The 12,723-nt window shown below is 57.6% G+C and overlaps 5 protein-coding genes across 5 annotated transcripts; 1 reads left to right on the forward strand and 4 right to left on the reverse strand.

The window, feature by feature from the left end:
- Nucleotides 1-48: 48 nt before the first annotated feature.
- On the reverse strand, nt 49-1,184 carry KRP23_12392 (putative 18S rRNA (guanine-N(7))-methyltransferase; the record flags this gene model as incomplete). Its single annotated transcript, XM_067883006.1, has 5 exons — nt 49-148; nt 221-258; nt 342-847; nt 932-1,091; nt 1,152-1,184. 5 exons carry the CDS (start codon nt 1,182-1,184, stop codon nt 49-51), a joined length of 837 nt encoding a protein of 278 aa, XP_067739300.1.
- Nucleotides 1,185-1,443: 259 nt separating this feature from the next.
- On the forward strand, nt 1,444-3,297 carry KRP23_12393 (Excitatory amino acid transporter 1; the record flags this gene model as incomplete). Its single annotated transcript, XM_067883007.1, has 1 exon — nt 1,444-3,297. The coding sequence occupies one exon, from the start codon at nt 1,444-1,446 to the stop codon at nt 3,295-3,297; it is 1,854 nt and encodes a 617-aa protein (XP_067739301.1).
- Nucleotides 3,298-3,833: 536 nt separating this feature from the next.
- Nucleotides 3,834-4,629, reverse strand: KRP23_12394 (uncharacterized protein; the record flags this gene model as incomplete). Its single annotated transcript, XM_067883008.1, has 2 exons — nt 3,834-3,898; nt 3,957-4,629. The coding sequence occupies 2 exons, from the start codon at nt 4,627-4,629 to the stop codon at nt 3,834-3,836; spliced, it is 738 nt and encodes a 245-aa protein (XP_067739302.1).
- A 299-nt stretch (nt 4,630-4,928) lies between these two features.
- On the reverse strand, nt 4,929-7,229 carry KRP23_12395 (Glutamate--cysteine ligase; the record flags this gene model as incomplete). The annotated part of the gene is made up of 1 exon (XM_067883009.1): nt 4,929-7,229. The coding sequence occupies one exon, from the start codon at nt 7,227-7,229 to the stop codon at nt 4,929-4,931; it is 2,301 nt and encodes a 766-aa protein (XP_067739303.1).
- A 1,316-nt stretch (nt 7,230-8,545) lies between these two features.
- On the reverse strand, nt 8,546-11,170 carry KRP23_12396 (uncharacterized protein; the record flags this gene model as incomplete). Its single annotated transcript, XM_067883010.1, has 1 exon — nt 8,546-11,170. One exon carries the CDS (start codon nt 11,168-11,170, stop codon nt 8,546-8,548), a length of 2,625 nt encoding a protein of 874 aa, XP_067739304.1.
- Nucleotides 11,171-12,723: the final 1,553 nt, after the last annotated feature.

Below are 12,723 nucleotides of genomic sequence, written 5' to 3' on the forward strand. Positions count from 1 at the left end.
TCTGCTTGGAGTCCTGATGAATCTTCTACACATGCGTCAAGTCCCTCCTTAGAACTTGCCTGGACGCCTACGACCCGTGAACTTGCTGTCTGACTTGACTTTCTTGCCCTGCTTGCGGTAGCGCTCCTTCTTGGCCATCACCCAGTCCCTGGAAACACAACAATAGCAAATCAGCAAGCAATTCGCCATCCAGCATAAAGCAATCTGCGGCATGACGTACTTGGCCTTAACGGGCTCGCGGCCCTTGCCTCGGCGTTGCTGCAACCGTCGAAAGCAACCAGTTCACAAACGTCAGCACACCACAATACCCATTCAATAAGCTAAAACTCCGCCAAACTTACGCGCTGGTTCCTGGCACGTCCTTCGTACGAGATCTGGTTTGCGGTGGCTCCCGTGCCGAGGCCCTGCGGGATTTGCTGCTGCTCCATGTACCCGGCAAAGAGACACAGGTAGAACTTCTTGGCCTTCGTACTGTTCGGGAAGTCGATGACGAGGCCACCGGAGAAGCCGCAGCGCATGGCCGTGCCCGAGATCTCCTCCATCTGCTCCGGAGACTCCGGGTACAGCTGCAACACCGCGCGACTTCCAGCCTTCAGACACGTGTACAGCGACGTGAAGAAGCGCGTGAGACGCTTGCGCGCCGTGTGCTCCTTCTTGTCCGAGTAGCAGAGCCACTGCACGGCCGAAATGCTGATGCAGCCATCGAAGACCCCGGGACGGAAGGGGAGACCTCCGCCCATGTCCTGCAGAAACACGTCGCCGCTGCTGTCGCGCTCCGAGGCGATGTCTAGCATGTCCTTGCTGATGTCCACACCGACCCAGGCGTGGCCGTGCTCCTCCAGCGCCACTGCAAGTACAAAAAAGTCAGCCAAAAAGGTCTGTACAGCAGCTATAAAGGCCGCGAACCACACGTAATTTGACGTCGACGCACCTCCACTCAGTCCGCTGCCACATCCGACGTCGAGGATGAAGGATTCCTTGCCCTCGGGCAGGTTCATCAGCTCGATGGCGCGGTACGACAGCTCCTGCTGCACCTTGACGATGCGCGAGCTGGAGTTGTATTTGGCAGCCTCCTTCTCATCGTAGAAAAGCTACAGCACACATAGAACCAAGTTAGAGGTGTACAGACGAAATCCCATCGGCGCGCGCACCTCCGGCGGCGAAATATGCTCGGGGCGACTCATGCTGCCACACTTCGAATGATGCACTGCGCCTCCTCCACCAAAACCAAAACCGAGTCACACAAAATACCTTTCCGTTATGTGGTCCACACGGTCATTTATGTTCAGCTTGCGCCGGTCATTTATTTTCAGCTGGAGAGCCCGCTCTTTACGTAATTTCTTATCGCGAATATTGACGAGCTCTGCTACGCTCTCTCGTGGTCATTTATCAGTGCCCGAACAGCTCGCGCCGACGCAATCGGACAGGAAACCGCCCAGGAAGATGGCGCAGGGCAAGCCGGACTTCGCCATGTTCGACAGCAGCATCATGAAGGACGGCACCACCAGCGACGTGTCGGCGCCCAGCATGCTGAGCCCCGTCTCGGGCTTCTCGAGCGACGCGTCGTCCTCGTTCTTCTACGGCGGAGGCTACGCGCACGCGCCCAATGCGCGACCGGCGCCGCCCTACTCGGCGACGTTGCGCACGAACTTCACGTCGGCCGCCAGCCATCCGAGCGGTGGCGTGGCGTCCGTTGCCAGGCCCAACTCGACGCTTCCCGCTGCGGTGGAGGACGACGCCAACGAGTCACCTGACGCGGCGTTCCGGCACTTCCGTACGCCGGCGAACGATCCGGGGATGCCTTTCTCGGGCATGGTGGTGGCGGCCTCGCCGCTGTACGGCCGAGCGTCCAAGCGCAACATGATGTTCATCGTCGTGGCCATTGTCGTTGGCAGTGTCGCTGGGGTGCTGCTCAAACACTTTCACATTGATGCGACCGTGGCGCTGTGGGTCATGACGCCGGGCAACCTCTTTGTGCGCGCAGTGCAGTGCGTCGTGGTGCCCATGGTGTTCGTCAACCTCGTGGTCGCTACAGCTGATATCATGCACAAAGGGCTGGGCAGACGCCTCAGTCTGCGTGTGTCCGTGGCGCTGCTGGTCTCTATCGTTGCAGCTATCATCCAAGGACTGGTCACGGGTATCATCATGCACCCGGTGTTCACGTCTTATCAGCATGCCGTCTCCGCGTCGAGTACGGACGCCATCTTTGGCATCCAGTGTGGCAACGGCAAGTACCTGGAGGCAGGTGGCGATGGAGTAGTGACTTGCTCGGCGACAGCGATCACGAACACCTCGCAATTTGCGCTGGACGATGTGAACAGTGCTCTGGTGCGCAATGAGGCGCTTACCGGGACGAACACGTCCATGTCAGACAACGTGCTGGCCATCTTCGACCAGGTTGTGCCTGACAACATCATGTCTGCCTTTATCACCAACACGCTGCTGAGCATCGCAGCCTTCTCTCTACCCCTTGGAGTGACCTTGGCGTACAGCTTTCACGGACCAACAAACCTCAACCCGCTGTTGGAGTTCTTCCGCGAGGTGAATGAGACCCTCGTGCACATGGTTCACTGGATCCTCCGCTTCACGCCGTTTGCGGTGCTGAGTCTGTTGGCTGGGTCCCTTTCTTCTTCGTTGGACGGTTCCGTGGTGGATCACCCGCTTAGTCTAGTATTGCGGATGGTAGCTGTGCTGGCTGTGAGCGTGCTCGTGCACATGTTTGTGGTGCTGCCGGCGTTCTTCGTGCTCATCACTCGCCGAAACCCGTTCCGCTTCATGCGCCAAATGCTGCCAGCGTACGTGTACAGTCTCGGCTGTTCGTCGTCCATGGCCACGATGCCGCTGAGCCTGCAGTGCATTGAGACGTCGCGTGAGGTCCCAAGTCCAGTGATGCACTTCGTGTTGTCGGTTGGCACGTCGCTGCACATGCCAGGCACGGCAATATACCTTGCTGTGTTGGTACATCTCATGGCTGACGTGGCTGGTATCGCGCAATCGGCTACTACGGTGCTGGTGAGTTTCCTCGCTGTCTTCTTGTGCACGGTCACGGCACCTCCAGTCCCGTCAGGAGCACTTACGGTGCTCACCGCCGCCTGGAACATTGTCTTCCCTGCGTCCGCAATCCCGGACAGCTTGTATGCGCTCGTGGTGGCTTCTGATGTGTTCCTGGACCGCTTTATCACGCTGTGCAATGTCAACGCTCAAGCCATGCTCTGCCGGATCGTAGCCGACCAGGTCGATGACAAGGATGTTGGAAATGTTCCCCGCCCGCAGGTTCAGCAGTACTCTGCGCGATAAACTGTCGTTTGACCGCATAACTAAATACATATTCATCTGTTCTCATACGTTGTCGACGCTCGTCTCGAGCACATCGACGAGCACGGCACGACTGATGTAAGTCCATCGTCACCTAGGACATTGCTCGTAACTTTCACAGAAATTCATCGTTTAGTTGTCTCAAAAGTCGAAACGATCTTGCACTATGAACACTACGAACGACAGTGGGTCGATCATTAAAAAACAAAGTTGATCAAGGAACGACTAAATCATTTGGCTCGGCTTTCTGCTGGAAGACAATGAGGTTGTAGTAGGCAAAAGGCAAAGTAAATCAACCAATAGAGCTTGATGTAGCAGGAGCTAACATAAAGCTGCGCACACCAACACCATATTCGACAACATCGAGAGCAGACCAATGCATTATTCCAGCGACTCTTTTAGTACTCTGAAGGCGGCTACCGGTAGCAGCTCCAATCAGACGGACACAGTCCAGACTGACAGACACGAAGGTTCACCGACAGCACGCAATGGCGAGGCGCGATGCCTGCATTTGTCACTTACGTGTGTCGGGGTGTGAGATGGCGCTGGAAGTTGTTTGGCCCAGCAGCTCTCGCGCGACGAACTGCATCTCGAAATTCTCGACGGATTAACTCGACCTGTTCGAAGAGATTGAAACTCACTGGGTAGTTGAACCGCCAGGGAGACCAGCATCCCCTGGGAGTCCCAGAAGCCGGGGGCATCGAATCCCAGCACAGTATTCACGACGATGGGCAACATTGGTTCACGATTGGTATGGCCATCGGCAGGAAACTGTCTGCTCGAATCGGTACTGGCGAACTCGTAGACGCGGTGATAGCTGTATCGACACCGCATACTCCACTCCGGGATGTCCCCGCCAAATTGCCGATTGTGATCCAAGCCACGCCATCCTTGAGAGACGCCGATCTCCGCTTTCACCGTCTGAAACTCGAGAAAATTTGCGCCTCCGGGAGGTAGAACTGCTCCGATGTCGTTCCTTGGTCCGAAAGAGCAACCCGGCTCCGCCTGCGGTTGGCCTGGTGGTGGTTCTTCGTTGTGGGGATCTTCAAACACCGCGAGATGGCCGTTCAAGGTCCCCGTCGCATTGAGCATCGCCGCGATAATGGCACAAGCAGCTTGCGAGTGAATAGTGCCTGCATACTCCACGATCCAAATCTTGCCGTCTCGCCCCTCCATGAGATTCGGCTTCATGGCATGGTATGAAGACTGGACGTAGCGGTTCCAGTCGTCTATTGACGCGGTGCACACCTCAACAGGGTCGGTGCCATCGGGGTCGTCGGCACCACGAAGCAGTGCGTCTCTGACTTCGTCCATGTCAAGTCGCCGGTTGATTCTGCGGACAGCCATGCTTCTTGAGTTCCCACAACACTCATAATCACCCGTCCCAAACGTAGAAGTGATGATAGTCACGAGCTAATGCGAATGTAACAACGGCATCGAGGTAACGAAGGTCAACCAATACATACACTTTCATTGACTTGATTGCAGCTTCATAACAGTCTGATCAAGAGCAGACGCCAACCTTCCAGCAAAAAGCAAGCGCGTACTCAGCCATGCACAGACTAGCTGCGTGTTGCATCCTTCCCATGAAGCATTCCTAACCGAGACTTGACTTAGCAGTGGCATGTATTGCACACGTTCGAGGCACTACGACCGAGGTATCGCTGGAGCAGAGCCTGGCGCTTCTCAGCCGCGACTCCACTGCTCTTCAGCGGAACGCGGTAAGCCGCTTCACCACGCACAGGAGCGATCTTAAACTCGCCCAGCAACTCCGGGCACTGCTTCAGGCCCTCACCAATCTGCTGGCACTCGTTGAGCAGGTCGAAGGCCGTGGAGTGAGGCACCACCGAGTCGTGACGGTAGTCCGGGTGGGCACGCACAAACCGACGCATCCAGGTCGCCGCCGTCGGCAGCTCGCCTGTTGCACGCTTGGCGATGAGGCACATGTACTTCTCCACGAGCGTCCGTGTGGCCTCGTCGCACTCAATGTAGTCCAGGTACGCGTACACAAGTGGAATAAGACCCGGGAAGTATGTGCCCTTGCCGAGCATGATCTCGGCAATCGTCATGAGCTCGCACGCGTCCGGGTCGTCGTGCAGGTGGCAACCACCCTTCGAGGGGCAGTCGTCCACCTCAGGCGGAGCCATGTGGCAACGGAAGTGGAACTTCTCGTCCAGGACAGCGTTCACACGGTGGGCAGCCTCCATATTGTCGTTCACCTTGGACAGCGGAGTATACAGGTTCAGGTCAAACGTGAGAATAACCCGCGACAGCAGAGCGATAAACACCGTGAAGGCCGCATTCTCAAAGTCCGTGAGCTGAATTTCCATGGAGCGGAACTCCGTACGCCAGCCGATGTGAGGGCCATCCGCGCTCGACGAAGGCGGCGGAGGCGGTTTCCAGCGCACGGTCTGCCAGTTCGTAGACTGGATGTTCTCGAAGTGATCCGTCTCGTGCTCGTTGTCTAGGTGCAGACGCTGCTGGTAGATCACCAGGGGGTCGCGGATAAACAGGTGCGAGATGTGGAGCGCCAGAAGACGGTCCACGCCCGCATCGATCAGGGTCTTGTACGACTCCTCGTCGTAGGGAACGTCGACGTCGTTGTACTTGTCCGTCGACGTGTGCGGGTCCTCGCCCTGCTTGTGGTTGCAGATAAATGTCGAAATACCTTCGTAGCGAGACTTGGGCAGACGCTTGATGCCGTTACCAGCCATCTTGGTGTAGTTCGCCTTGGTCTCCGGGTCCGTCGGAGGTGCAGCCTCGCCCAATTCTTGCGGGGTACGGTCATCCACCGCGGCGGAGATCGTCGCCCAACGCACATCCGTGTCAGCCAGTCGGCCCTTCAGGATCGGCGTAGCGGCCGTCAGAGCCAGCAAGATGGGCGAAAGGACCCCCAGGTGGTCGTACAAGTGCCTTGACTCGCCCACGTTCTTGGCCTGGAAAGTCACCTGCAGACAGCACATGCCCATGCCAAAGGCCATGGCGTCCATGTGAATGAAGCCCGGGTACGGCTCGGCTTTGTGGTCGAGGTCCACCGCCGACAGTTTGCGACTGTGCTTAGCCTCGGCGTCCAGCGTCTTTCTCAGAGCGGACGGTGCCGGAGGAGACTTGGACTCGGCATTGTCCTCCGAGTTGGACGTCGAGCTAGGCGACGTCGGCGCTGACGCGTACGGACTCGTGGCCGGCGACGACGTCACGTCCCTCTTGGAGTCGTACCTGGGGCGCGACTTCTCGGCGTTCCACGTGGTGGCGGCCTGCTCCTCTTCCAGTCGCGCCTCCGTGTACACGTCTTGGAAGATAGGCACGCGGATGTCCACCTTCCTGGTGCGGCGCTGGCGGATGTTCCTCGTCAGCGTGGCAAATCGCGGGTGCGGGTTGATGATCAAGTCGCTCACATAGTCCGACATGGCTACGGAACCGTGTGGCTGGCTGGGCGGAACCGTGCAGTCGCCGACACCCAGCATGGGGAAGGCCGTGACGGACGGCGCGATCTCGTCCTCGTGCAGAAGCGCCAGCAGCCGCGCGCGCCGCAGCCGCATGTTGCCCTCCACCTTGCGCAGGTCGCTTGTGAAGCCTCCGTAGGGCGCGCTGGGCGTGCCCTCGATCATCCAGGCGCCGTACTCAGGCACCCAGTTGCAGCCATCCACGCCGGCGTCCGTGGGCATCTTCTCCTTGTCCTGCAGCTGGCGCAGGATCTCGGCGCCGCGCAGCGCCAGGCGCGCGCGCTTGGCGCCCTTGTCCATGTGGAAGACGCCGTACTCGAGCTCGTCGCCCCACTTGAGTTCGTCGCCCTCGATGTCCTTGACGCGGTTGTACGTGTGCAGGAACTGGTCGATGCCCTGCGTGCGCACGTGCTGCAGCCACTGTAGGGCGTCCGGCCAGTCCAGCGGACTTCCCTCCACAAGCAGACCCATGACGCAGCAGAAGGCCTTGGATCACTTGCGCGCGGGCTGGGGAATTTGATAATGTGCAGTGAATGGCCATGACGTTGGCGCCGATTGGGCGGAACAGGTGTGGGTAATATACGCGCAAAACCGCGTATCTCCTAGACTATATAATCTGTGGTAATACATAGAACTAGATTCAACACTGTACGTGTTTAAACCTGTAATAATTAGTATACCTGTATGATAGAAACTTCGACTCGCACAATTTCCCGTATAGAATCGTGACGGCGATGATTATTGGCTTGCGATACGCCAATGAACGGTCGTTTTACATGACTCCCCATCCCCCTTATGTTGACGCAATCTTACCACGATGCGGCAGAAATCTTTGTACGCAAGCTGGAGCTGAAGTGAATGGCGAGCCAAGTCCGAATCGAGAGATTCGGGTGTGGTAACGAGGTAAATCGAGCGGTGAGTCGAGTTCCGCCGTTCCAGGCATGGGATGGGTCTTACCGCTGTTGGAGGCCGGCGTCCCGCTCAGCTCGGATGGTTGGTGTAGCTGTTAGCGCTTGCGTCGTTAGGAACCATTTCACCAAGCTAACGCTATTATAGCGCGACTTTCTCCTGGATTCGAGGGAAATAACCTGGTGAAGCGACATTGTAAGGACAGCAGCATAATGTTAATGTTGCCTACGCACAGATAGACTAGGGCTACTTGTTGAGTCTTCACGGATAAACAGTTCCTAGAAGCTCGTAGATCTGGTGAGGTGGGCACCGACGAGTCGTCGGCGACGACACCGATATGTCGATACCGATGGACGGAAGCTCAAGGTCAACTGCGCTTGGAGTTCGCGGCTCGACGCTTTATAGGCTTTATCATCCACGGTATCCTACCTACAGATACTTATTTACTCACGTAATGCACGCTACGAATATGCTCCTCTCGCTGGTCTGCTGCCGTGTGAAGACCGTGACATTGTGGTGAGCTGAGGGCTGCCTCGCGAACGTCGAAGCTTGGGTGCTACATGGACTCATTTCATGTGGAGGAGGACATGGCTACTTTTTACTGCACCGCACTACCGGAAAGTGAGCACCACATGCTGTTTCGATCGTATGGAATCACTTCGTCAGTCATTCCGTCGCTATGCAACGACTCCGAAGGACTCGGAAGAAAGCGCGGAGGTCTCCGACGACACTTGCCCATCAATGAGCAACCGGGTGAGCAAGGCTGCCTTACATTTATGCCGGTGGGAATGCAGTTTTTCTCGCGATGGCGGCACATGCTTCGTAGTAAACAAGATTTGTATGATCTCTCTACATGTATCGCTGGGCGGCACGCGGCATCAGCACGACGGCTGAAGCAAGCACTTGTTGTCCCAGCGGTGTTTGAAGTACGCGTTGAGTGCGCGACCGTTGTCGCAGATCTGCAGTAGCTCGCGTACCCGCTCGTCCGAGAGCTCGCCCATGAGGTCGTGCTCCTGCCGCGGGTCGCGCTGCGTGTGGTAGGCGCGCACAGCATCTGATCCGTCGGCGAAGAAGTGGAGGCGGATGTTGCCAACCACCGCAGCAAGATTCGTGGCCGGGTTGTTAGTGAATGCCACGCGCTTGCCGACACCTTTGGGCGGTTGGCGCTTCAGCGTGCGCCCAATGCCGGTCTGCAGCAGGCCTCCCACGGGCAGCCCCACGACGTCTGCCAGCGTGTTGAGGAGGTCCGACTGCGAGGCTGCGTCATCGATCACCACAGGGGACTGTATCCGCCCCTCGGCGATGATCGCGCCAGCAACGCGAGATGTGGCGATCTGGTCCTGCTCCGGTGTTGCGCTGCCACGCTCGGGTGCCTGGCCGTGATCTCCAACCACCACAACGATGGTGTCCTTCAGAACGCCATCCCTTTCGAGCTGCTCCATGAATCTACCGAACACCATGTCCGAGAAGTAGCGCATCTGGACGTAGTCGCGGATGAGCTCCTCGTGCTCGTGGCCCTTGTACAAAGGAGCAAAGGCCTCCATTTCTGCTCGGTGCTCGTTCACATACCGGAAGAACCAGTCAGGCCGCTCGTTGAACGGGACGTGGCTCGAGATCGTGTAATGTGTTGCAAACCACGGGTTGGTCGACGCAGTGGTTATGGGGAGGGGCTTCTCCGTCACATTCGTTGGCGTTGTAGTCTTGGCAGCCGCCGCATCACGCTCCGCTTGCTGCTTTTCCACGTTCTGGGCAAACTGCCGGCTGCGAAGGATATGTGAAAGCGCCGTGTACGACAGATCGTCGTGGATGCCCCAGTACGTGAGCATGTGATTGCCTTCCGACCAGTCTGTCAGCTTTAGCTCGTTCTCTACGATGTCGACAAGTCCCCAGCGGTCCAGTACGGTGTCGAAACCGTGTGAGGGCAGGAACGTATCCCAATAGTCATAGTCCGTGCGTGTCCCCGTGGTGAAGATAGTATCGTAGCCCTTCGCCTTGAAGAGCTGCGGCAGTCCTGTCAGATTGGTCTCCAAGCGACCGGAAGTTGTACCCGTCTCCGTCACGCTGTCGTATGGCATTTGACCGAAAAGCAGGGTCTCCAGCGAGCGACTTGTCCGCCAAGTCGACCATAGATTCCTCAGCGCCACCCCGCGAGATGCCCATCGGTCAAAGTTCGGCGTGAGCGTCACGTTCGGTGGTAGCAAGGATGCCGTCGCGGCCTCCACCTTTTCTTCGAGAACACTGTCGAGCAAGAAGCGCGAATCTTGCATCCTGAAAGACTCCATGACTAGTAGCAGCACGTTGGGCCGCTCATCGCGTCCAACCTTGATGTCGAATGCAAGCGGGCCATCGAAAGCCAACGTGCGGCGATACAGCGAGTCGTCGTTTAACACCTGGGAGAGCTCAGTTTCGTGCTCGATGAGCTCACTGAGTGGCTTGGTTCTGCCAATTGAACTCCGCTCCGCAACAAATTGCACCCCAGCACCCAGCCGCACAGGCTCGCTCAGGACAGGGTTCAGAGCGATCAGCCCCACAACAGTTGGGAGCAGCTTCGCTAGCGCCAGCGTAGCGAAGAAGAATGCGACGACGCCAAGGACCAGCACCGCTCTTGGCGTCAATCGAAACGAAGCCTTCTGGAGACACGAGCAATCATCGTCGTCATCATCGTCGCTTTCGTCCGAGTCGTCTGAAGAATCCGAAGATTCCTCCTCCTTATCATCATGCAAGCGCTCGTAGTCGCTAGCCGCCACACCAAAAGTGACGCACTGCTGGTACAACTTGCTGCGATGCACAAACCGCAGGACGTCCCAGTCCATGAGGTTGATCCAGCAGGCACCCAACAGTCCAACCGCAATGGCAACCACGGCCGTGAATAATGAGGTCCAAAAGAGTACCTGCCACTCTGCGCCGTCAATCTCCAGCTCACCCGCGGCGTCCCATTCGCGGAAGTACATGACCACAAAGTCGGCCGAGAAGCGCATCTTCCGAGCACGCAGGAACAGCGAGTCCAGACACAGGCCACTCACTGCCAGTAAGAACACCGACGCGTACACTGCCAAGCGTCCGAACTGCTCCGTGAGTTGCACCGCCTCCATCCAAGTGGGAGCGTCGGCCTCGTCCTCAAAAGTCTGCAGTCCTTGCTCCACATCGGCAGCTGCCGCCTTCTCTTTGGCCAGGGCATCCTTCCTGTCTTTCCGTTGACGCATCAGCTTGTGCCGCTCGGCCGGAGACTTGAGCGTGAGGTAGTCGAAGGTCCAGAGCAGCAGCAGCACGACGCAGCAGACGCAGAGGTCTTCCATGGCGCCGAGCAGCAGCCCGAGCAGCGCCACCCACCACGTCTGCTGCCAGGCGTTGGCCCATTTGTCCAGCACCACCGACAGCGTGCACAGCCGCGCCACGAGTCCGTAGCCCAGCAGCGCCGCCGCCAGCAGCGCCCAGTCGGTCCAGCGGTGAACGCGCAGGAAGACGGTGGCGCGCAGCCAGCGACTCAGATGCGAGCGCAGCATTCGTTCGGTTCTTGGCTCTTGAGCGAGAATGCGTCAGCACTGTCCAACAGCACCGAAGGCACCTCCAGCATGCGTCAGCTGAGCCAGGAACGGAAGGAGCGCTTGGGATCGGCGCGACGTCGTGCAGTGCATGTACCGCACAGATGGTACGCATATGTTGTATAAAAGGTTAAATAAAGAATCCGATTAGGAAGGGTATGCTACTCTGAGAGCTCACATGGATACACCAAGGACTTGCCGTGCTGAGGCCGCTGAAGCGATAGATAGCATCCAGATCTTGTTTACGAGCCACGTGCAAGTAAAACTACATCATGTATGAGCCGCATCATGGCTTTCACAGCCCTCTTTGCCATGCTCTCCTCAGCTGGTAACGTATTTTTCAACTGAAGAAGCTGCATCGGTGTATGTCATCCCTATGCTCTTTTCTCTGTCTCCTCGCGCCTTCCAGCAGGTCGCAGACATCTTCTCTTGCCTGTCGTTCTTCTTCGCAAGTTGGCCCCAAAGACATGAGAGGTTGTCTGCGACGAGTCACAGCGCGACCGTTTCCGTTTAGGCGTCGCTTCGCCAGCGAAGCGTCGCAAATGGTTGGTGGCGAGAATCCTCGATCGTCAACTGCAGCAAAGGCTGCCTTGATCAAGTTGATCGCCAACATGAATGCAGGCCGCCGAGGATTTTGCCACTGTCGCTTCGTCAGGACCGGCAGCTGGCAAGTTGCCACCGGTCTTGACGAGGCGACACCAAAAAAGCTCGGGTCCAATCGAATCCTTGTGCAAATTTGACACGCCCTCGGCGAGATGGTGCGCTTCTCCAAAACGTTTAGGCGTTTTCTCGAGGAGGGCGGCGCCACATTGCAACGTGAGTCAGCGGAGAAGTTTTGCACGGTTACGCGGCAATATTTGCGCTCGACAACCGATAAAAATGGCCGTCTCTGCTGGGCGGACGTCGCGAACGAGACCCACACGGCTGGCCGCTCTCTTGGAGCGCTGATCAACAAGTTGCTGCGGCGGTCCTTGTTCTTGGTGCTGGCGTGTGCCCCCATGTGGTGTGGCTCTTGGACTCGATTCATGGCTGGTGCTAGAAGTTCGAGCACCAGCCATTTCGTATCCCGCAGCAGCACAGCATCGCCGCGAGCAGTGGAAAACCTCAACACGGCCTGGTGCCGCCCGCTTCAAGTGATCAGCCCCAGCTGGTGTGAGAAATCGATCTCTGCCACGTAGCGATTAATCCGAAACTGCGGGCTCGGCTCACGAGAGCTCCATGTATAGAGACCCCAACTACTCTTCTCGATGTATGTGAAACAGCACGCACGGTGAGATACAAACTGGCGAATGTCACCTACATGCATTGGTTGTGCTGCTGGTTGGGGGCGCTGGAGCTCGTGAACGAGCAACCTCGGAGCTTCGCCACAACGGCAGCGCTGGTGTCGACCACCGCACTGCGGAGACCGGCCGCTCTCTTGTTGCCAGGGCGGTAGCCATTTCGCTCGGCTCTGTGCGGAAATAATGGATACGCACGGTGTCTTCATTCGCGCAGCCGCATGCCGGAGACCAAGG

The sequence above is a fragment of the Phytophthora ramorum genome, assembly GCF_020800215.1.
Source record: "Phytophthora ramorum isolate Pr-102 chromosome Unknown Phyram_PR-102_s0015, whole genome shotgun sequence".
NCBI classification, from domain to species: domain Eukaryota; phylum Oomycota; class Peronosporomycetes; order Peronosporales; family Peronosporaceae; genus Phytophthora; species Phytophthora ramorum.